This window comes from Taudactylus pleione, unplaced genomic scaffold (genome assembly GCF_031769625.1).
Source record: "Taudactylus pleione unplaced genomic scaffold, aTauple2 ptg000026l, whole genome shotgun sequence".
Taxonomy (NCBI): domain Eukaryota; kingdom Metazoa; phylum Chordata; class Amphibia; order Anura; family Myobatrachidae; genus Taudactylus; species Taudactylus pleione.
In genome coordinates, this window is record NW_028284428.1 from 11,270,740 (window position 1) to 11,296,436 (window position 25,697).

The 25,697-nt window shown below is 43.9% G+C and overlaps 1 protein-coding gene across 6 annotated transcripts in view; it reads left to right on the forward strand.

The window, feature by feature from the left end:
- Positions 1 to 25,697, forward strand: part of ADGRG2 (adhesion G protein-coupled receptor G2) — a 278,970-nt gene that overhangs the window by 153,483 nt on the left and 99,790 nt on the right. For all 6 annotated transcript variants that reach the window (XM_088451625.1, XM_088451627.1, XM_088451628.1 and 3 more), the window contains 6 exons: positions 567 to 635; positions 6,221 to 6,289; positions 12,472 to 12,540; positions 13,718 to 13,774; positions 23,155 to 23,199; positions 24,815 to 24,853. In XM_088451625.1, the coding sequence (XP_088307751.1) occupies positions 567 to 635; positions 6,221 to 6,289; positions 12,472 to 12,540; positions 13,718 to 13,774; positions 23,155 to 23,199; positions 24,815 to 24,853 (348 nt within the window). The remainder of the gene's footprint in view (positions 1 to 566; positions 636 to 6,220; positions 6,290 to 12,471; positions 12,541 to 13,717; positions 13,775 to 23,154; positions 23,200 to 24,814; positions 24,854 to 25,697) is intronic.

Sequence of the window (25,697 nt, forward strand, 5' to 3'; positions counted from 1 at the left end):
AGTTTTTGGCAATTTTCTAATTTTGAGTATGTTTAATTTTATTAAAATGAAGCCAAGAGGATTTGCAGTTCCCATGTAGGGCATTGGCAGGCTGAGCATGTGCCGCATGATACATACACTCGCAGGAGGCTACGAAAGCAGCTGCTCACTCCGTGCATGGTCAGATCTTAACATCCTTGAAATGGCCATTTCTGGGAAGCAGTCTATGTACTAAACCATAGAGAGAGATAAAGTGGACGGAGATAAAGAACCAACTAATCAGCTCCTAACTGTGATTTTCAAACACAGCCTGTAACATGACAGGAGCTGATTGGTTGGTACTTTATCTCCGTCCACTTTAACTCTCTCCAAGGGTTAGTACATTGACCCCTAAATCTGGCCCCAGCAGCCGTGAACACTTGTGGCTGCTTTGTGTCCGGCTCCGCATCAGGCCATTAGTGTCCATGGTAGATAAAGTTTATGTAACTAAAAAATGGAATAACAGTTCTGCCAGACTTCTTTGTTCTATGATAGAAATATTGTATAGAACATAACTACAATATCTTGTTTTCTTGTTGTTGTTACAGTGACTAATAATATAACCAGTAGCAGTGCTACATTCTCTTCTTCATCAGCAGTCACAAATATAACTGATGGTAAGTACAACATGGCACATTGCATTTGTGTTCTATTCTGTATGAGCCCTAAAGAGGTGACAATAATGTGTTAGAGGAATACTGTGCAAAAGTGCAAACATGAATCACTCCAAAGCCCAGTCTTCTGCCATCTTACCTCCATCTAATTAATGTTCCACATTTTCTCTTCTAATGTTTCTCGGTGCAAATTATTTTATGACTTCATAAGAGTGAGAGGATGTTGGGACTGTTTTTATTCGAGGGTACCCCCCATTTATGTTTAACAATATTGCTTCACTAAAGGAAACCCTTTTTCTTGTTTTGTTTCCCTGAGCTATTAAATCTAGCTGCTCAGGTGTGCTTACTGTATACTTTGCCAGGAGCGCCCTCCTTCCACCCAACTCCTCACCATATGGTGTGCAAACCTCTGCTCCTGCACCAGCGCTGCCATCTTGCTCTGCAAACTTGCGCCCCTTGACGGAATTGTAGGAATTCTATGTGCACAGAGTCCAAAGCAAACTACAAAAATGTTTGGAAAATGTTTTTGCAAAGGTTTGAGAACACATTTATACGTATTTTGGATTTAGTTTTTCTTTAATTGTACATCCAATTTTAGAACAGTGATTTAGCAGTTGAAAGTAATCTGGTAGTTTTGATATTCTATATATGTGCAAGAGCGCGCGCACAGAAAAATCACTTGCAAAGAGAGTGACAAATTGTCATCTTTTGGGGAAGGGTAATGGGGGGGGCGGGGATTAGAAAAACACAGACCTGTCAATCCATTTAAACACTGGTTTATATAGGGCATGCATGAATTATCCATTGCACCCTTGCTCGCAGCAGAAGAGCCTTCTGCGTGCCTAGAGACATGCTGGGCCAAATGTAATAAGGTGAGAGTTTAGCAGTAAACTTTCACATTTTTTAAACCTGGACAATGTAATAGTCAGAGAACAGGCAAACTCGCATGTTTTTAGACTCAAAAAACTCTCACGATTTAAACTCCCATTTTGAGGGTAAGTGCCTAACCCTAACCGTCCCTCCTAATGCCTAACCCTAACCATCCGGTAAGTGCCTAACCCAAATGCTGGGTATACACTAAAAGATATGTACACAGTGCGATGTCTCGTGCGGCTGGTCCCAGCGGGGTGCCGGCATTGGCAAGTGCGTACACACTTGCTGATGCCGGGAGCGACAGCGTGGCAGCGGGAGCCATCCTGCATGCGACATAGCGGGTACACACTGCCCGATGTGGACGATATGTAGTCTGATCCTCCGGATCGGACTACATATCGTCTGGTGTGTACCCAGCTTAACCGTCTCTCCTAGCGCCTACCTTTAACTGTCGACGTAAGAACCTAACCATCCCTTCTTCAGCCTTACCCTAACCCTCCAGTAAGTGTCTAACCCTAAAAAACAAAAAAAGTGTTGTACTTTTTCAGTTGACCACTCCATTGTCAATCTTTTGATCATGTCGACCTTTTGTACCTTGACCTTTAGTACCTGTCGACCTATTGCCTGTCTACCAGTTGGTGTCTACCTACACACTGTCGACCTTTTTATTGTAGATCTATCGATTGGAACCTGTCAGTGATTGTTTCCTTTACCAAGGCTTTTCATGTGATATGAGACTGAGCTTTTCACCTCGCTTAGGTCCCCAAGAGAATTCTCTCAACAAAATGGCACTTATAGGACATACCAATATTGGAAGGTGGCGCTTCAGGGGGTCCTCATGGCTTGTGACGTTTCTCTGTGATTGCTGGCATCGGTTTGCTGGGGGCGGGGCTGCAGTGACTTAATACATAGTGAATTGCAACACTACACCCCCACCCACTTCACCAGAGAAATGGAGGAATGCATGAGGGTTTCTCAGTCTGAAATTCTGAGCGTGGGCAAGTATGCTATATAGGAGCATAGGCTGAGGTGCGCTGTGGATGTATGCAGCGTAGACGCACATAAATACATAAGAGAATATTGTCAGAAGTTATTTTTAAATAAATAATCTTAAATGTAATTGAATATGATCAATATTTGAATACACAGTCTATTAAAATGAAATAAAAGCACTACTATTTGTTTTCCACTTTAAAAATCATAGGAAAGTTTTCTTTACTGTATCAGTCCAAATGGAAGTGGCGATAATAATAGATATGATATAAAATAGTTGTGATGCAACTGATATAAATACATCAGGAAAGGTCAGTACATAATCAATCAAACAGAAGCAGCTAGAGAGTGCGGATAGTCATCATTGCATATAATTGCACCAGCCCTGCAGCATCTGCAAGACATGCAAAAAGCTATGTATGAAGGTACAGTATACAGACACATTTGTGGTGCTTAAGTGAACGAAAATGCGATTGTTATCAAGAAAACATACAGTATATGCTAAATATGCCCCATAGTCCTCTATCTTTTGATTTACCCTCAACTATTTTATCATGGTAAAAAAGCAGTATATGATGGTGATCATGATGTGTGTGTGTGTGTGTGTGTGTGTGTGTGTGTGTGTGTGTGTGTGTGTGTGTGTGTGTGTGTGTGTGTGTGTGTGGTGGAGTTGGCCAATCTCAATAAGTGACAGATGTGTCCTTTCACATCTTTGCTGCAGTTGTTCTAAAAACCCCTCTTGTTGAGCCAGGTCCTGTGAGATTCAGGGCCTGCTTCAGAGATGGACGCAATTGCAGGGCCGCACACAAGCGTCTGTGTAATTCCGTCCATCGTAAATGCAAATGCAGCAGGAAACATACACCACCTTGCTGCAGGAAGTCTGCATCCATGGACGCAGACCTTGGCCTCAGCACTCCCAGAAAATGGGTGCAACAGCCCCCCGTTTCCTTGAACGCAGGCCGTCACCGCCCCTCAAACGCTTCTGCCTGTCAATCAGACAGAGGCTTTCCAGGAACTTCGTGCGGTATCAGAGGACCCGTTCTGCGCATGTGCAGAACGGGTCCTGCACAAGCGCACAACACTTACTAGCAGAGGTATGCACTAACCATCAGGTTAGCATACATCTCTGAATCAGGCCCTCTGTTACCACCGGGCGTCTTTTTTTTGCCGTAAAAGGCAGTCTTTTTTTGCTGAAAATGCCTCAAAGTGGCAATGCGATATGACTGGGAAACACCAGCAGACTGTGCTGAGTAATGTGATATGGGACACTTGTATATCTGTGTGCACCTGAGTCTCTGTATTTGTATATGAAGTGCTACAATGTAGTGGCTGCAGCTTTTTTCATTCCAAGTTCTGTTTTGCTTCATACACAGACTCAGTGCACACAGATATACAAGTGTTATATTGCGATTAACGGTGGGTGCAAATTAGGCTATATGTTGCCCGATCCAGCTACATATATCCTCCACATCGGCAAATGTACTCTCACTATGGACGACCCTGCGTGCTCCTGCGGAGTCGTTAATAACATCGTCAGATTGAGCTGCATGCGGCTGGTGAATGACATATGATATATCGTGCCGTCGTTCACATCGTGTGGTGTGTACGGGCCGCACGATATGTTGTTCTTTCGCATCGTGGGTCGCCTGGGTACACACGTCATCTACTGAGTACCCAGCTTTAGACGCATTTTCGGCAAAAAAAGAGACGTCAAACGCTAGCAGAGTAGCACAGGACCTGGCGGCTTACTCACGCCAGGCAAGTCGCACTGCATATTGTATTGAGGCTAGATGTATGAGGACACATCTGTATGTAATTCCTTATTATATTTGGCCTGACCATCAAAAGATAGTGTGTTTATCTGTGGGGAGTGTTACAGTCCATTATACAGCTCTTTGTCACTCTGCTTCAGTCACCACCTGAAAATAGGTTTCTGCCATTCTAGTTATGTGCTATAATAATACATGAGGTCTCAGCGTGCCCTGTGCTTGAAGAGGTCAAAGTCTTAAGCAGGTCTTTGTGCTCCCATGCAGGGGGTGTTCATATCACCATAGGTAACACACAGCTGTTTTATCTTTACAGCAGTTCTCAAAGATTCTAGCAGCCCTCCGCTTACTCCAGCACCAAATAATGTACATAGGCCAAACCATGGCTGTTAAATGTTGGCAAGTTGGCTGCATTATAAATGTACTTCAATAATAGCTGAAAATCTCTCCTGCTCAGTGATCATTTGTTTCTGCTAATATGGTTTCTGTAACCAAAGGAAATGGCAATGTAATATTATACAATATTACAGATGATTCTTTATGCATGTATTAGAACTGTGATGTATTTTTTCTGCACAGGTTCAATTGGGGAATCAACTTTCACCAGTAGTATGAACGCAACAATGTAAAGAGATAAGAAAAATTCCCTTTAGAAATATGAATTAGAGTAATTCTCCTTTCTTCCCAATAATGGCACCTTGATGGGGGCCCTCCCCTGACCCCTTCCTCTCCTGATTTGCTGTATTTAGCAGTCACCCTGTACCTACATATAGCCGGGACCTCTGCTGGTCACCTTTATTGCTAATTGTCTCTTAAATGTCTGAGAATTACAGTGCTGGTGCCCCTACCCCTCCCAACCCCCAGAAAAGTTAGGGATGGAGGAAATGTAGAATAATATTTAAAGCGGTCAACTACTTTTAAGTATAACAGCAGATACGTAAAGTTAGGAAATTCGGGTTAACTACCTTTAAGCATTGTGTACCTTCTATTGCCACACTTAATTCTAATGTGAGTTACAACTGTTATGTGGCTATAATGGGGGTTGCAACTGCTATGGGGCCCAGAATTGAAGCTGCCCCCTCCCCTTCTGAGACTACTGCTCTGATCTCAAAATAGTGCTGGCTGCTTCTTCCTTTTCCAGAGCGCGGGTAGTGGGCACATCTGCTGGATCCCAGTGGGTTCTGGCCCTTTCCCTTAGGAATAGATAGAGAGACTCCAGGGGCTAGAGTAGCATCAGCTGACCCTTAACCAAATTTTGCTGTAGGCCCCTGCTATGTACTATTTTGCCTCTGCTAATACCTATTATTAGAACTACAGAGCATTGCAATGTGTTAAATCAGATCTTACTTACGTGTGTCTCAATTCTCACTATAGCCAAGTGTGGAAATGTAGTTTTTGGCAATTTTCTAATTTTGAGTATGTTTAATTTTATTAAAATGAAGCCAAGAGGATTTGCAGTTCCCATGTAGGGCATTGGCAGGCTGAGCATGTGCCGCATGATACATACACTCGCAGGAGGCTACGAAAGCAGCTGCTCACTCCGTGCATGGTCAGATCTTAACATCCTTGAAATGGCCATTTCTGGGAAGCAGTCTATGTACTAAACCATAGAGAGAGATAAAGTGGACGGAGATAAAGAACCAACTAATCAGCTCCTAACTGTGATTTTCAAACACAGCCTGTAACATGACAGGAGCTGATTGGTTGGTACTTTATCTCCGTCCACTTTAACTCTCTCCAAGGGTTAGTACATTGACCCCTAAATCTGGCCCCAGCAGCCGTGAACACTTGTGGCTGCTTTGTGTCCGGCTCCGCATCAGGCCATTAGTGTCCATGGTAGATAAAGTTTATGTAACTAAAAAATGGAATAACAGTTCTGCCAGACTTCTTTGTTCTATGATAGAAATATTGTACAGAACATAACTACAATATCTTGTTTTCTTGTTGTTGTTACAGTGACTAATAATATAACCAGTAGCAGTGCTACATTCTCTTCTTCATCAGCAGTCACAAATATAACTGATGGTAAGTACAACATGGCACATTGCATTTGTGTTCTATTCTGTATGAGCCCTAAAGAGGTGACAATAATGTGTTAGAGGAATACTGTGCAAAAGTGCAAACATGAATCACTCCAAAGCCCAGTCTTCTGCCATCTTACCTCCATCTAATTAATGTTCCACATTTTCTCTTCTAATGTTTCTCGGTGCAAATTATTTTATGACTTCATAAGAGTGAGAGGATGTTGGGACTGTTTTTATTCGAGGGTACCCCCCATTTACGTTTAACAATATTGCTTCACTAAAGGAAACCCTTTTTCTTGTTTTGTTTCCCTGAGCTATTAATCTAGCTGCTCAGGTGTGCTTACTGTATACTTTGCCAGGAGCGCCCTCCTTCCACCCAACTCCTCACCATATGGTGTGCAAACCTCTGCTCCTGCACCAGCGCTGCCATCTTGCTCTGCAAACTTGCGCCCCTTGACGGAATTGTAGGAATTCTATGTGCACAGAGTCCAAAGCAAACTACAAAAATGTTTGGAAAATGTTTTTGCAAAGGTTTGAGAACACATTTATACGTATTTTGGATTTAGTTTTTCTTTAATTGTACATCCAATTTTAGAACAGTGATTTAGCAGTTGAAAGTAAACTGGTAGTTTTGATATTCCATATATGTGCAAGAGCGCGCGCACAGAAAAATCACTTGCAAAGAGAGTGACAAATTGTCATCTTTTGGGAAAGGGTAATGGGGGGGGCGGGGATTAGAAAAACACAGACCTGTCAATCCATTTAAACACTGGTTTATATAGGGCATGCATGAATTATCCATTGCACCCTTGCTCGCAGCAGAAGAGCCTTCTGCGTGCCTAGAGACATGCTGGGCCAAATGTAATAAGGTGAGAGTTTAGCAGTAAACTTTCACATTTTTTAAACCTGGACAATGTAATAGTCAGAGAACAGGCAAACTCGCATGTTTTTAGACTCAAAAAACTCTCACGATTTAAACTCCCATTTTGAGGATAAAACTCAACCAATGTAATAGTGTGAGAGGTTACTGCTAAACACTCACATTTTCTAAACTCTCACCCTATTACATTTGGCTTGCTGTGTCTGCGGCATTTTAGAGTTACTGAGAATGCTGATGGCCGACTGACCTGCACTCGATGTTTCTGATTTTGCGTGTGAGCGTTAGATGTTTCTGAATTGTGTGTGAGCTGTGGATGTGAAATGCTTTCAGTTGGTGTCTGTAAGCCTCTAAGCATGAGCCAGACACTGCGGCCAGATGCTGCAATGGCTACGTAGACCCATGGCAGCATGATTAACAGGAAGTGCCATTTGTGGGTGGTAAAGGGGAGGGTGGCCGTTCGAATGCAGGAGTGCCAGTGCGTCTCAATGCCATTGCATGGGCGTGCATAAATTATCCACTGCGATACCAGATGCCTCCTGATTACTCATAGCGTGCGCAGAAGTTAGCAATTTCTGAGTGAAGTCTGGGCTTCCTTAACTGTGCGTCTGGGTCTGATGTTACTCAATGTTACCGATTTATTTTGCTATGTTGCCCTAGTGTACGCATGTGAGTAAGGGGAAGTGGGCTTCCTTATGCTAGGCTGCGTACGCACTGTGAATGCACACATTTAAATAGCACCGCTGATATTAGCAACTGCGATGCATGTGTATAAGTAGAATTGTGTTCCTTGCTGAGTCAGTCCCTGAGTCATTAGCATATTTCCTGTCAGAGGGCCTGCTGAACGCAGGTTCCCAATAATCGGAAATGTGCGCGTGCGCAGGACCCATTCTGCGAGTGTGCAGAATGGGTCCTGCTCAGACGCATGCAAGTCTTTGAATGCATATACATGATTGACAGGCAGAGGCATTTAAGGGGCGGAGCCGGCTCCGTCGTGCGCATGCGCGAGACCCAGATAGCGACGGGCAAGCCTTCGCTCCGGGTCTCGTACCAAAGGGGGCGTGCTGTCGATGTTGAGTGACAGCACGCCCCCTTTGGTGGGCGGACCGGGGGGTGGCTGCCCAGACGGAGGCGTTTCCATGAGAACTCCTACCGTCTGGGGGCGGCCCCACTGACATCACAACTGTTTGAGCCGAAAGCTCTCTGGGGCTTGCGGCAACGACACCCTACCACAAGGGTCTCTTCGCAAGCCCGATGGTCTCGATAGTCTTGACCATCGCGACCATCTTCCTGGCCGCTCGCATTAGCTGTGGGTGGTCACTCACAGCTATGCGAGCGGCCAGGAGGCCTTTCTAAAAAAAAAAAAATCGGCTCTGTCAGAGCGACCGGCTCTGAATCAGGGCCTGAGTCCCTTGTTTCAAACACCAAATAGCTGATGCAGCAGATGTTGCTCATCCAGGTTCATTTAAGTCCTTTTTAAAAGCTTCCAGGAAGTTTGTACAATTACAGTATGTACTAACGGATCATATCTTTCCCATAAGGGGGAGGCCAATGCCATGGCCTGACGAGACAATGAAGAAATCACATAAGCTACCTCTGTTCTTTTGAAGGAGAAACTGGCAGCTTGTACCTCAAACTGAATTGAGCACTGATTTAGAAACCCCCAACAACTCTTGGAGTCACCATCAAATTATGCAGGGTTAGTCATTTGTAGTGGGGACAATGGACCTCATTCAGACCCACTCGCAAGCGCTGAGCGCTCGCAAGCGGGTCGATGTTTAGGCCCTGCGCATGCGCAGCGGCCGCACTGCGCGTGCGCAAGCCCTGGAGCAAGAGAGAAATTCTCTTTATCCGGGGCTTGCTATAAACGGGGCGGCTGTCGATGTTGATCGACAGCTCGCCCCGTTTAGTAGGCTTGGCGGGGGGGTGGTTTCACAAACGGAGGCGTTCCTTAAGGAACGCATGCCGCTTTGTGGGTGGCCGCACTGACATCAGCAGTAATGTTAGTGGGGAGCTTCCTGCTCGATCAGAGCAGGAAGCTCCCTGGGGCTTGCGGTTGCCGAGACCCAACCTCAAGGGTCTCGTCGCAAACACCGATGGTCGCGATGGTCTTGACCTTAGCTAGCGACCAGGAGGCCGCACTTCAAAAGACAAGCGGCCGCCCACATTCAGAGCGAGCGCTTGCATTTTGTGAGCGCCTCTGAATGAGCGCCAATATCCCTGCTGCTTGAATAGCTGCTGCTGCAAGCGATGCATGTTGTACTTGGGGAGGCTGTAATGCATCAACCCGCTGCATACGTGCTTGCAGGCACTGCTTTATCTGGGACTAGTCTTGTGCCTGTTTCTCCACTCTGGTGAGGAGATGGTCCAGAAGCTTCTTTGCCGAAGGTTTAACAGCAGCATCCATGTATTTACAACCAGAGTATACTATCACGTACTCAAGGATAGATAGTGTGGATGCTGACCCGTACTTGTGGATTAACTAATACCCAGAACAGAGGCAGGGAGTTTAACGTGCCGGAGGTTTTCACCAGGGACCCCGCATGGAAGGTTGGGCTTCACAGAACCCGACATGCAGGTCATAGCCCTCTGTCTGGGATCCCTGTACACAGGGGTGTTTCTAGAGAGGAGGGGGCCCGTGTACAGTCTCCGACACGGGCACCCTGCTCTGCGGCTGGCAGTGCACTGAGCTGTGCGTGGCCAGCACCGGAGTTAGACTCTGGGCACTAGAGTGTGCCCAGAGTCTATAGTGTACGCACAGGTCACCGGGAAAATGGCCGCGGCCAGTTATCCGCTTTGCAACAGGATGACTGCTGTCGTACTTCATCCTCCTCGCAAAGGACTGTTGGACGATCAATTGCTTAGTAAGTAGTGGTGTTCCAACTTCCTCTCTGGGATGATGAACGACTCCCAGCAGTAACAGCAGCAGCGGCAGCAGTAGGTGTAGCAAATGCAGGATCCTCCGGAGGAATCTCGGATAGGAGAGGAGCCAGTCATGCCAGTGACATGGCCTGCAGGACTACTTCCGATCCTGATTGAGGAGGAAATTGACTTGGAGGGAGTTGCTGGTGTGGTTTGCAGGCTCTTGGATACAACAGGACAAAGGGATTTAGGTGTCCCTGGACTGCTTATGGTCTTAGCCACAGTTTCTGAACTTGACATTAACTTTTTATGAACGCGCTGCAGGTGACATATAAGGGAGGATGTTCCTAGGTGGTTAACGGCCTTGCCCCTACTTTTTACACCTTTACATAAGGTACATATGGCAAAACAGTTGTCCAGATTTGGATAGAAATATTTCCAGACCAAAGAGGTGGAATGTTTGGTCTTCTGCCGAGGCATGACGATGATGGGCTTTATCATCTCACGGATAACAACTCTTTCCCTTGGTGCCTGACACATGATGTCAGTGGAGAGATTCCGGCTCTGTTAGAGCCGAAATCTCTCTGGGGCTTGCGGCAACGAGACCCTACCACAAGGGTCTCATTGCAAGCCCGATGGTCACGATGGTCTTGACCATCGCAACCATCTTCCTGGCCGCTCGCTATAGCTGTGGGTGGTCACCCACAGCTATGCAAGTGGCCAGGAGGCTGTTCTAAAATAAAAACCGGCCCTGATTCAGAGCGAGCACTCTGTCAGGGCGACCGGCTCTGAATCAGGGCCAGAGTCTGCCGGGAAAACCCGAGTCGTCCATTTGTCACAAACATTGGAAAATAGCCAAAAATGGTAATGCAGACAAATTGGTTAAAAAACACAAATTTAACCAATTTGAACATTTTGTTTTGTCCTTTTTTTCAGTGTTTACAAACTTTAAAACCATATGATTGACTGTCATTTGCTCCCATACATTACCAGGTTTTCATTCCAACCAGCCAGATTGGACAGATATCTGACAGAAAATTGTATAGTGGATGCCTACCTTAAGAATAAAGAGACACCCTTTTACAGGCACAGTCTAGTAAGCATCGGACACGTCTGAAGTTTGTTTAGAAATTCAGTGCAGAAATAGATAGATATGTTACCGGTTCCTCAGGTTATGCAGCATAAAGTTCATTTGGTGATGGTTAGTATAGAGTAAAGCTGGCCACACATCTAAAGATAATCTGTCCAACCAGCCAATTAGTTGATTGGTTGGAATGAAAATCTGGTAAGGTATGAAAGCAAATGACAATCAGCAATTTGCTCCCAAACACCAGAAAATGGACAAAAACTTTTGTTTGACAAATTGTTTAGTTCCAAAATTTCACAAACTTGTCTGAACGACCATTTTCAACTGTTTTCTGGCATTTAGGAGCAAATTGCTGATCATCAGGTAAGGCCCCCATACATCAGCGATCGATTGTGGCAATCCAACAATTTGCAATCGATTTGTGTATAAAAATATGAAATGTAAGGGCTTCTCAGATCACAGATTGCAACCAAAAAGTGATTGGAATTGTTAAATCAGATTGTCCAACATGTTGGATTTCGCAAATTGATTGGGGCTGTAAATTGCTAGTGTATGGCCATGATCAGCAGATTTGCAGACCGTTACTATAAGGTTGGGCCTTTAAAGATTGGCAGATCTGTGTTTGCTGCAATCGATCTGCAAATCACTGAAATACATACATCAGCAATATGAAAACCTCAATTGAACAATTTGAAGATTTATTGCCCGATTTTAGGATTTCCCAATCTAGCAATATGCGCCCATACACTACAGATCTGTTTCAGTGATTTGCATATCGATTGCAGCAAACACAGATCTGCCAATCTTGAAAGGCCCATCATTTTGCTAGAAACGGTCTGCAAATCTGCTGATCATGCCCATACACTAGCAATTTACAGCCCCAATCGATCTGTGAAATCCAACATGTTGGACAATCTGATTTAACAATTCCAATCACTTTTTGGTTGCAATCTGCAATCTGTGAAGCCCATACATTGCAGATTTTTATACACAATCGATTGCAAATTGCAGAATTGCCACAATCGATTGCTGATGTATGGGGGCCTTTAGTCCCAGATATCCAGGGGTAGTCATTAATTGCCAATCACCACTGCTGATTCCAAAGGTGGACCAGGTGCATTTCAATCATAAGCCTGCTGAAAAAAATGTGGTTTAAACTTAACCATTTGTGACCATTTGGGGATATGTTAAAGAAAAAAGTGAATATTACACATATTAATATTACCTTTATACATATGAGAAGAAAATAATTGCGTTTTATTGTATATTTTGTAGTTTGCTAAACTGTAATACCTCAGCAATGTATGTATAGTTAAATTAATTTTCAATAACAATGTTAATTGTACTTTTATTACAGTGCATTATAAATTGAACATAACTTCTGAAAGTATTTACACGACTTCTGATTCCAGCTATACATCCATTGGTAAGCAGAAAGCATTTAAATGCGTTGTTGTGATAAGAGTCTCTAAACTCTGAGCATTATCAGAGAGCATACAATTATTAAGAGGTAAAGGGCTAATTTGATCCTTCCCCGGATATTGCAGGGGTGCCCCTCAGAAGAATTTAGTATTTACATTTTGGATTCAACCTTGACCACCAGATTAATTTAATGATGGCTCTGACCAACTGCTATGATAAGTAGATCCAACACAGTGGATACCTATCCAGAACTGCATTATTCTATAGAACAGTTTGAGACTCAGGGCCTGATTCAGACCCGGTCTCAAGCACTGAGCGCTCGCAACCGCGTCGATGGTGGCCCACAGCGCATGCGCACGACAGAGCCGGCTCCGTCGTGCGCATGCGCGAGACCCGGCTAGCGACGGGCACTCCGTCGCTCCGGGTCTCGCACCAAAGGGGGCGAGCTGTCGATGTTGAGTGACAGCTCGCCCCCTTTGGTTGGCGGGCCGGGGAGGTGGCTGCCCAAACTGAGGCGTTCCCATGAGAACGCCTGTCGTTTGGGGGCGGCCCCACTGACATCACAAGTGATGTCAGTGGAGAACTTCCGGCTCTGTTAGAGACGAAAGCTCTCTTGACCATCGCGGCCATCATCCTGGCCGCTCGCAATAGCTGTGGGTGGTCACCCACAGCTATGGCGAGTGGCCAAGAGGCCGCTCCCAAAAAAAAAGCCCGGCCCTGATTCAGAGCGAGCACTCTGTCAGAGCGAGCGGCTCTGAATAAGGCCCACAGTCAGGAGATAACACAGTGGTCCTGAGTAACTAATGGTTAGTGACAGTGAGGTTCCCATATCTCCCCAGATGCAGAAAAAATAGATAAGGCTGCGCTGTATGTGAATAGACTATGAATTAGTAGACTAAAACTAATATTAAACTGGTAAAAGACAAAAAATAAATATACATAAAAATAGATACATATGAAATGACACTAAAATACATAAAGAAACAATAATAAAATACAATGTGGCTAAATGTTAATACACTGTTAATACATAAGGAGACTACTATGTTCCTAGCAAAACCTCCCTATATATTGGTGCTCTTTCTCTAACAACCTTCATTACATGTGCAGCTTTATTTCATGATCCATTGTGTTTTATGGATGAAACATTATATACACTTCTACCATTTATATCTACACAGTATCCAGCAATGAAACATTCACCACTCCAAGTGCAACAACCACAAATGTGACAACAGGTATGTAAACTTTGATATTTTAAAACCTTATTTTACTGTTATATAATGTTTTTGGATCCATTTTCTAGAATAACTTCTATAATTGCTTCCCTTAGGAGATATACAGTATACACTGAAGTGCTAAAAGTCATGGGATAGCAGTATGGAAAGGTAATGAGGCCATGGATCCCAGTTGTCAACAAGGCACCATGCAGGCTGGTGGTGGTTTCATAATGGAGCGGGGTGTGTTCAAGTAGCATTGTTTTGGTCAGCTTGTCCATGTGAACAAGTAATTGACCGGTAACTGCTATATTGCATTTCTCGATGACCATTTACAGCTCTTCATGGACTTCATGTACCCCCACAATGATGGAATATCCAGCAGGATAATGAACTGTGTCAATTGGTTCAAGGAGCATTCTAGAGGGTATCGACAAATGGTGTGGCCACCACTTTCGCCCAGCATGAACCCAAGCGAGCATTTATGGGATGTGATGGAGAGGTCCATTCACACCCAAGAACCTGCACCTACAAATATCAGGAAGCAGTGGAAAGCTTTCCAGATGGCATGGGTCAATATCTCTCCAAAGGTCTTCCGTCCACTTGTGGAATCGAAACCTTTGTCGAGTTGCTACTTCGCCGGGCTAGAGGGGGTCCTACACCAGAGCTGGAATAAGGGGGTGGGTGCAGGGGGCAAGTTACCCTGCGGCCCTCTCTCTCAGTGGTCCCCCAATGTTTTGATCAGCTGCAGTGCGGCGTAGGACTGCACTGGTAGCTGTAGAGCAGGAGGGAGCTAAGGTCTGAGCAGGGGGCGGGGCTACTCGGCACTGTACATTCACTGCTTGCAGGCTGCAGTATGGGAGAGAGAGAAGGGGAGGAGACATGACTATTTAGCAGCCTGCTTATATGGTGTGGCAATGAGAAACTGATTTCTGCGTTCCAAATTTTGCTCTTTAGGGCACTCTAGTCTTAAGTGCCCCGGGCCCACCAAAGCTTTAATCCAGCTCTGTCCTACACAATACTAGGCATCTACCCCATGATTTTTGGCACTTCAATGTATATTACCACTATAGGATCCTTGTGGATATATATGTGGGTTAAAATGTTTATTTGTGGGTGCTTATTCGTATGCTGTTATATACTTTTCGCCCACACTGATTATGTGTGATACTCTCCATGTTGGAACACACATTATATTGGCCACGTCCACTTATGTGACCTACATGTTAGAATTGAGGCTGCGTGCCTCTGTAGTAAATAGCTGTGACGCAGTCCATGTTGGATGCATATTACACTGCTTCTGCCCTTCTGATAGGCTGTTTACTTAGGGAATGAGGTAACTTCCCATTACATTCCACGGAGCATTTTACAATCCATATTTGTGCTTCCAGCGGGTAAACCCGGAAGTAAGGCCCCTTTGGTACGTCCCACAGTGGAGCGCAATTGGCGTTTTCATTAAAATTATATGAGTTGAGTCTGTAATGGATGTGTATTCTAATATACACAATATCTATATCTCTGTGGGGTAAATTTACCAAGAATCGAGTCTAGGAGAGTTTGGCCATTTTTTCCCACTCGCAAATTTACTAATGTAGAACTCGGGAGAGAGATTTCCTTTGATTCAGGAATATACTGGAGAGTTAGCAAACTCTCTTCAATTCACCATCGGCAAAACTCGAGAACCTTTTCACTAGTGAAGATAGGATTCGGCAATTTACCAAGCAGAGTTTCTAAACTCTCATGAGATGGAAAAACTCTCCTGTAAAAACGTGTGAAATAAATACACCTGCCTGTGATCTGCGAATTTGGCAGAAACATACACTGTGATCCATGTATGTTTCTGCCTGTAAATAGAAAAAAAAGTTTAACAGTTTAAAAATAAAATGACATAGGGCCAAAAGACTAACCAGCCCTGGACTTGCCAGCCAGTCCTGGTTCTTAAAATTACAGGGAACAAAATGTGTAGGGTTCCACTGTAGTTTAAGAACCAGCACCAGGCAGCAGGGCCAGACCTAGATTTAAATATAGGGAGAAAAAATTTGCGTGAGGTTCCCCTTATATTTAAAACCACCTCCGGACCCTTTCTAGCTGGGGACTGATGCCACAGCCAGGGAAGCCCTTTCACCAGGCCCCCCAGCCACAGCATCAGCCCTGACCGCTAGTCAGCCCAGGCCAGGGATCCCTGGGGAGTTGGGGACCCCCCAATAAAGGGGTCCCCCTCTCAAGGGCACCCCTGGCTTAGACTGATAGCCTGGGGCTATCCCTGCCACCCCTGGGCGGTGGGTGGCGGGTTGATAGTGTAAGTGTAGTGTTAAAAATAGAATTAATAACATTGTCTTTACAGTAGAACTGCAGGTCCCAGCAAGCCTCCCCCGCATGCTGGTACTTGGAGAACCACAGGTACCATCATGCGGTGCATTAAGGGGACGCTGGTAAGTGTAGTTCACCTGTAAAGAAATGTGTAAAAAAACACAAGACACTCACACCGTGAAAATAAAGATTTATTACATCCATACACACTCACACATACTCACCTGCTGCCAGATGTTCACGTCCCCTTCTCAACATAAAGTATCCTATGGAAGTATCTGAAAAAAAGATCCAATACTCACCTTTTGTCCCATGATGTTCTCCGCAGAAATCCAATAAGGGCCACGGACACACTGTAACTACATGCTTCAGCATGTTCTTACAATACGCTAATGACAGTTGATGGAGAATGAGCTGTCATTAGTGCCGGGACGCGAGCCAATCAGTGGCGGCTTCCATTAGCGGCTGCCCATTGGCTGGGACCCACGTGGACTTCAAAGGAGGAGCCGCTCATTGGCTAAGCCCACGTGGGTCCCAGCCAATGAGCAGCCGCTGATTGCGTGAAAGGGCTCCAATGTCTGTGGCATCAGTCCCCCGCTAGAAAGGGTCCGGAGCTGGTTTTAAATATAGGGGTAACCTCACACATTTTTTTCCCCCTTATATTTAAAACCAGGTCTGGCCCTGCAGCCTGGTGCTGGTTCTTACATTACGGTGGAACCCTACTCATTTTGTTCCCCATAAATTTAAGAACCAGGATAGGCTGGCAAGTCCGGGGCTGGTTAAGCTTTAGGGAGGGGGCCCTATGTCATTTTAAAAAAAAACTTTTAACCCATTTTTTTACATGCTAGAACACAAGCAGCTTACACATATCTCACTGATATGTGCAGCCTGCTAGCTCGGGAGAGTTTTGCAGAGAGAAGACACTGCAATCTCGCGTGAGTAATCTCTTGCAAAACCTGCTACTCGGGAGAGAAATCTCGCTCTGCTTCACCATTGGACATCTCACTTTCAGCTAATCTCACTTCTTGGTAAATTTGAGTGTCTCAGGAGTCACAAATCACCCGAGTTTCAGCGTACTGTAGCTAATCGAGTTGAAAGAAATCAAACTCTCAGACTCGATTCTTAGTAAATTTACCCCTGTGGCTGATGTATCAGTATCCTCATTTGCTTGAGGGATATTTGTGTGATTTATGAAGAAAATAAGAAGGAACTGGCAGTGCTGTTGTTCTCACACATGTAATAAATTACATAATGTAGGCAGTCTGTGTATCAAACATATTTATTCATGTACCCCCACAACTTCATGTACCCCCACAACTTTATATATTTCCACAATGGTGGAATATTCCAGTAATGATGGTGATTATATTGTACATTTCCCCTTTATGAGTTGATATTTTTATGTATGTTTTTTATACTTTTTTTTTATTGATTTTAATTATATATATATATATCTCTCAATAAAAAAGTATAAAAACATATACATAAAAATATCAACTCATAAAGGAAAAATGTACAATATAATCACTTAAAATAATTAAGTAGAAGACTGTGAGGTGCAAACATACTGTACATATACCAGTGGGTTAAAAGCAGGAACAATGGGCCTGATTCAGAGTTAGATGCAATGCCGATATTTATGCAGAGGAGCGTTCTCCTGTATTCTGCGCATGTCCCTAAATCGCATGCGTCAAATTTCATAACTGACGGCGTTGCAGCAAGTATTTTCCCGCAGTGTTATTTTCAGCAGAACATTTAGAGGAGGTAAAGGGTGGTGGGAAAAACACAGACATGTCATGTTTTGGGGGTGTCTCAGCCTGTGTGTCTGCGATCCAGTACGCAGATAATATGGCTCCAGCTTCTTAGTCGCCGCAACCATAGGGTTACACAGAAAGCCGACTACCAAAGAATATGCGACCAATGCTGTGTCTTTGTATGCAATCGATTGGATTTGCCGGTGGGCATCTCAATACTAGGGGTGTGCACCGGCCACTTTTCGTGTTTTGGATCTGGATTGGTTTTGCCAAAACCACCCTTCCGTGTTTTGGGTTCTGGGTTTTGTGTTTTGGATCTGTATTTTTTTTTAAAAAAGCATAAAAACAGCTAAAATCACAGAATTTGTGGGTTTTTCTGCTCCTATGCTATTATTAACCTCAATAACCTTAATTTCCACTCATTTCCAGTCTATTCTGAACACCTCACACCTCACAATAGTGTTTTTATGTCCAAAAGGTTGCACCGAGGTAGCTGGATGACTATGCTAAGAGATACGAGTAGGCGGCACAAACACGTGGTCCATCTAGGAGTGGCACTGCAGTGGCAGACAGGGTGGCAGTTTGAAAAACTAGGCCCCAAACTATACATAATGCAAAGAAAAAAAAGAGGTGCAAGATGGAATTGTCCTTGGGACCTCCCACCCACCCTTATGTTGTATAAACAGGACATGCACACTTTAACAAACCAAACATTTCAGCGCCAGGGTCTGCCACACGACTGTGGCTGAAATGATTGGTTCGTTTGGGCCCCCACAAAACAAGCTGACAATTAATCTGTCCCTGCACAAACTGGCTCTACGGAGGCAGGATGTCATCCTCATCCTCCTCATCCACCGATTCCTCATCCTAAGTATTAATTCGTCCCCGCTGGAATCCACAACCACAGGTCCCTCTGTACGTTCTGGAGGCTGGTCTCCCTGGAAGAGTTGATAATTCATTTTATGAACATCATCTTCTCCACATTTTGTGGAAGCAACCTCCTACGCCTTTCGCTGACAAGGTTCCCGGCTGCACTAAACACTCTTTCGGAGTACACACTGGAGGGGGGGCAACTCAGGTAAAATAGAGCCAGTTTGTACAGGGACCTCCAAATTGCTTCTTTTTCCTGCCAGTACAGGTACGGACTGTCTGACATGAATACTTGGATGCTGTCACCGATGTAATCCACGCTTGTCGCTGCTGCTTTAAGGATGCAGGTGCGGCTACAGCCCACACATTTCACAAAGACAGAAAAAAAAAGAAGAATATTTTTATTGTTTGTGGAGCGCACTTTGAGGGTTACACCATCCTTTAACAGACAGACGCACGCTTGTTGCTGCTGCTTTGAGGATGCAGGTGGAATGTAGACGGGATTTGGAACCGGGGACACAATACCTCCATCAATTGTCTAAATCCCACTGCACTAATGGCGGATACCGGACGCACGTCTAACACCAACATAGCAGTCAAGGCCTCAGTTATACGTTTTGCTTCAGGATGACTGCTGTCGTACTTCATCCTCATCGCTAGGGACTGTTGGAGGGTCAATTGTTTAGTAAAAGTAGTGATGTTCCTACTTCCTCTCTGGGATGATGAACAACTCCCAGGAGCAGCAACAGCACTAGGAGGAAGTGGTTCTTGATCTTTCCCTATTTTATTTTTATCGGAGAAAGTTTGGTCCTCCATTTATGTTATATTGATATATACGTGCGGCTAAAGCGCACACAAACACAGAAAATATTTTTTTATTTTTGCTGGAGAGTAGTGCACTTTGTGGGTTACACCACCCTTTAAGAAATGAGCCAGCCGGCTCTTTACTTATGGGACACAGGCGCACGCTTGGCGCTGCTCCTTTGTTGATGCACGTGCAGCCACAGCGCACACAATTCACAAACACAGAAAATCATTTTTTTTGGGTTTGGACTGGAGTGTACTTTGGGGGTTACAGCACCCTTTAACGGTCAAGCCAGCCGGCCCTTTACTTATGACTCAGGCGCACGCTTGGCACTACTTTGTTGATGCACGTGCGGCTACTGCGCACACAATTCACAAACACAGAAAAAATATTTTGTTATTTGGTTTGGAGTGTACTTTGGGGGTTACAGCACCCTTTAACGGTCAAGCCAGCCGGCCCTTTACTTATGACACAGGCGCACGCTTGGTACTACTTTGTTGATGCACGTGCGGCTACTGCGCACACAATTCACAAACACAGAAAATATATATTTTTTTGGTTTGGAGTGTACTTTGGGGTTACAGCACCCTTTAACGGTCAAGCCAGCCGGCCCTTTACTTATGACACAGGCGCACGCTTGGCACTACTTTGTTGATGCACGTGCGGCTACTGCGCACACAATTCACAAACACAGAAAAAATATTTTTTTTCTTTGTTTGGACTGGAGTGTACTTTGGGGGTTACAGCACCCTTTAACGGTCAAGCCAGCCGGCCCTTTACTTATGACACAGGCGCGCGCTTGGCACTACTTTGTTGATGCACGTGCGGCTACTGCGCACACAATTCACAAGCACACAAAAAATATTATTTTTTTAGCACTTGGGGGGAGCACCCCTGATGGACAGAGCACCCCCTGGACAACACTACAGCACCCCTTTAGGACTGGGACACTGCACAGGACTTTGGAGTGGACACAGCCCCTATGGAGAACTGACTGCACAACACAGTCCAGCCAGCCCCTATGGACTTTCAAGTAGTGGACACAGCCCCTATTAACAACAGCAGCACAGCACAACACAGCCAGCCCCTATGGACTTTGAAGTAGTGGACAACAGCAGCACAGCACAGCACAACACTACTCTGCACTACACTACACTACACAGCCCAGCCAGCCCTAACTCCCACCCTCCCTCTTCACTGTCCACAGCCGAGTGAGAAAATGGCGCCGACGCGGGTACCTTATATAGGATCCAAAACCAGCGAGACCCGGAAGGCGGGATGATGACGTTTTGCCTCGATTTCAGATCCGAGTCAGGCGGGAAAAGTCTAGCCTGACTCGGATCGGCCTCGGATCGGGGGGGCTCGGGGGGGTTCGGATTTCAGAAATCCGAACCCGCTCACCCCTACTCAATACTATATTAGGTGGCTGCAACGTTTGCATTATTTCAAGCAGCCGCTGCATACACGTTCACAGCAGCATAGCATCTATCTTTGAATCAGGCCCAGTGTTCCTGCTTACTTTAAATTAGTAGCACATGCAGCAAAAGGATAAATAGCAGGAGCAGTTTTGCAGTGTATCCTAAGGTGGATGGTAAGTGCGTATGTGTGTACTCGGCTAAAGGTTTTCTCTTCTCATGGGGCTTTTGACTGAGATGATGCTGTTTCTTGTATTGATAAAAGTCATAAATATGACTATGACATTGATCACCTGTAGACAATGCTGTTAATAAAATTGTGTGATTCTGTATATATATATATATATATATATATATATATATATATATATAATATACTGTATGTATATTTATATCTATCTATAGACAGTATATACATATAGATTCCCTACCATACTCACACACTAGGGTTAATTTTTGATGGTAGCCGATTAACCTATCAGTATATTTTTGGATTGTGGGAGGAAACTGGAGTATCCGGAGGAAACCCACACAAGCACCATGGTGAGAATTGATCCCATGACGTCAGTGCTTTGAGGCAGTATGTCAGGACCTGGGGGGTATTTGGACCGGAGATGGAATCAGGAGTCGAGTCAGGAACGGTCTTGTTAAACTGCAAGGCAGCTGGTTTAATGGGAGTATTTGGATTCATGGAATAAAACAAATATATAAATACTGTAACAAAAGTCCAAGGTAGAACTGAGGATAAATGTCTGGCAGAGAAATAAAGTCCAATTGCTGTGGAACTGAGAACAAATGTCTGATAATAAAGAAATCCAATTGATGTGAAGCAGAGAAGCAGGTGTCTGGAAATGAAACAAATCCAATTGATGTGAGGCAGAGAAGCAGGTGTCTGGTAATGAACTGACAGAGAAATACAGTCCTAAAGAGGTATGCTGAGGATCAGAGGTCTGTAAAGTGCAGTGGGTTCTGAGTGCGTGAGGCTGGACAGTCACAAGTGGAGGGTGAGACGTGGGGTATAGCTGAAAGGTGCAGGAATCCTGGGAACTGACTGGAATGCTGACAGGAAGCCAGCGAGACACTGCTGAGACTGCAATATACCAAGGCTAGGGAACACAGAGAACTCTCACACAGCAAGGCTAAGAACACGTTGCAACTAGAGGGCGTACTGAACACCCTTATGTACCATGGGAAGGTGCAAGATAGGCTGCTGAGAGTCACATGCAAAAGCTCCAACCTGATTGGCCCATTCAGGTCACATGCCCAAAACCAAGATGGCGGTGCCCAGCAGTCTACAGCACGGAGAAGCTGCCAGTCTTACCTGTACCAGCATTGCCTGTTCCCCCGGGACCTCCTCGCGCCAACCTCCAGGAACCAGCACCCCCACCGGCAGGACCACGCCAGAGCGCTCACACAGACAGAGACCGCGAGCCAGCAGCTAATGACGCTCTGGTCATGACACAGTAAAGCTAACCATTACACCATACATATACAAACACCAATGAGGGCACTTATAGCGTAGTAAATTTTGATCTGTTCATAGATCTTAAAGTTTCTATAGGGCGTACATCAAAGTTTCTTGAAATAAAGCTTATTTGTATGGTCTGTTAATTGTGCCCTATATATCTGCATCTCTTCAAAGATGATATTAACGGTCTACAAGAGGTATGTGCCTTTTGGTCACTCCTGACTTAAGATGGTTTCAGAGACAAGGATCTCGTAGTTTGATGGTTATTTCTAAGGTAAAACCCTCCCACCAAAGGCACCCAAAAAAAGCACCCAAGGCCATTCATTGTGTAGAATAATGGTAATTTGAATAAAAAAATAACAAATACTTTTACATAAAATGTCATTCTTCTGAGCACATAACTGACCATCAGTTGCACCACATGTTAATGGCAAGTCCACCGTATCTCCATCCAGGATGCAATCTCTTAGTAGATGTGCTTGTCGTTGTAGTAATACAGACAGTAAATGGTCACCCTTATCACCCAACGCGTTTTGTTTCAAACAACTTATTCAGGGGTATAGTAAATTAGAATATTTGGTGAGACATAAATGAGTGTAGATATAAAATTATTATCTTGGCTGGAAAACAAATGTATGATCTACAGTGGGGTCTCTTAACGCAATGTTTAATGCCATATGCAAACTTAAATGTGAGCAATTCACGAGACTAGTACAAATAGGAATTTGAATATTGCTTCAGTTATTTTACGGTTTTTTCACCCCAAAATACTTTTGCAGGAGGAATGAATTGCACTTCAAATAACAGCAGCAAGATTCTGGATTGTAAGTATTGTGAGCATTCATAAATTTACGGTGGCTTAAGTAAATATCTCTATCCTGATGAAAAATCTAATCCAGGACCTGATAAACATGCAGAACATCAACCTGGCCTGTGCATTCGCTTCTGGAGTAATGTGAGAGCTGTGCAGTCTCTTATGCATCATGCACTTTAAAAGACCACTATTATTTTTATAGGCATTTTTCTGTCTACCAAAAGGTAAATACCACACAGATAAATTGGTATTGTAAATTAATCTCCTTCATCTTGCTGTCTGCAATTTCCTCGTTGTAGCACCATATTGGTGCTTCTTTGGAGGGGTGAAGAACTAAGCAGCACTGAGCTTCGGTAGCTATGAGGTTGCAGCACTTGGGTTGCTTATTGTTTGTACTTGAAGTGCCATAAGTTTGCATTATCAATTATGTCCCTGTTGTAAATGTTCAATTGTTGCCCCCATACTTTAACGGTATCTGGTTGACATTCAGAATGTGTCGACCTTTTGAATACAAAAGGCAACTCAACACATTCTGAATGTCAGCAATCAGAAGGTCAACATGGTCAGTAGGTCGATCACAATATATAGACCTGTATTAAGGTTTACATGGTTAAATGGTTGACACATTCAAAAGGTCGACATTTGACAGGTTGACATAAGGTTTTTTGATGATGGTTAGGGCTAGGCTAAAAATATACAGAAAATCTATATGTTGACATTTATATTTTAAATATCGATCGTTTGAATGTGTCGACCATTTAACCATGGCGACTTAAATACGCCTGCATTTTTGTGGTTGACATAATGACCATGTGGACCTTCAGAACCTGTCAACCAGTCATACCACACCCACTTTACCAATAGTGGTTTTCCCTGTTCTGTAATAATGATAATAATAATAATTAACTTTCTATTGACAGTGATTGCCCCCCTTAAATATATGAATCCATTCCCCTGATAAATTTGTTAATGATCACGCCAGTTAAATATATTAATGATATTTCATGTTCAATATATTGCTGATCATCCCTGCTAAAAATAAAGACTTATTGGTCCCATATCTATTAATTTAATTTTCTTCTGTTTCTTGGTCCTCAGAAATTAAAAATAATAAAAAAAATTTTTAAATTGAACTGTGCCATTTGAGGCGGACGGTCACCATATCGTGCAGTGTGTACCGTCCGCCAGATATATAGTGCGGTCAGGTGTCGCATCGCTGGGTATACACATTGGCAAGTGTGTACCCAGCTTAACTCTTGGCCTTCTCTTGCGCCCCCTTCCCTCCCCCATTCTTCCTAGCTAAGCATAATTAGTAGCGACTATAAGATGTGGCTGAGTCCGCATAAGCGTAGGCATTTTATATGCACATGTGCTGTAGGAAAATATGTATTTTATGGAGAAACAAAAAGAGACGCATGCAACTCTACTGGGGCCCCAATCACCGACAGTTGTCAGCAAACCACAACCATTGTTTATCCAATAAGCTGCATGGACATGATAAATAAGGATTGTAGCAACAAAGCTGCTGACTACATTTTCTGTAGGACAGCGGTAATATCAATACTTCTGCAGGGTTGTTTTTTTCCCAGTAAGGCTAATTGATAACGTCCAATATCTATTTACAGTGCAAATGGAGCTCTGCAATTCATCCTGTAATGGTTCAGGTAATTCTATGAATACTTATTTTGGATTCAGACCTTATAGTGCATACGATATGTAGATTTATTCTCAGTGTTTATTTGTTATGTAATATATCAGAACTAAATCATTTCTTTGTTCCTATTAATGGATGGAAAATAGAGTAATAATGGTTTGAGAACAGTTTGTTCACATACTATAGATGTTTATTGTTCATTTTAAAATAATTCGAATAAATATCTGTACAGTTTGTATAAATAAATGTTACTTTTAGTTTTAAACTTATTGTCCTGATGGCAAAGAAAAAACGTATCCCTTTTTGCTACCAGGCTTAATTCCCAACAGGCTTCCCACACATTACCCTGGCCACTGCAGCTCTCGGCCGCTCCCCGGCTCTCGCCCCTTACTTTCCGCAGTTCATCCCCACGGTTCTTTCACTCCGTACCACGTACTATAGTGAGAGATTTTGAAAGCTGCAGTTTATCATTGGTTCTGGCACACGATTTAAGAGGGCAATAATATTAATTTAAAATAAAACACAATCCTGGTTTTGCATTTAATATTATTGTCCTTTTTAAATTCCACCTTAGACATAGCTTATACGAATAAAAAATAGGAACATAATGAAATAACAAAGATATCCAGACTTGACCCTGGGAAACATTTTGTTATACTGAAAATCTGATATATCCAGCACTGTTTTTTTCCTTCACAGTGTGGGACAGTCAAAGTAAAGGGGCCTATCCATTAGCAGATCTTTCTGAAAGACAAAAGATTTATCTTTTGAAAACTCCTGGGGCTGCTGTGACAGATATCTATCATGTACATGACAGATTTTTGCAACCGACGAACGATATTGTATGACATCAT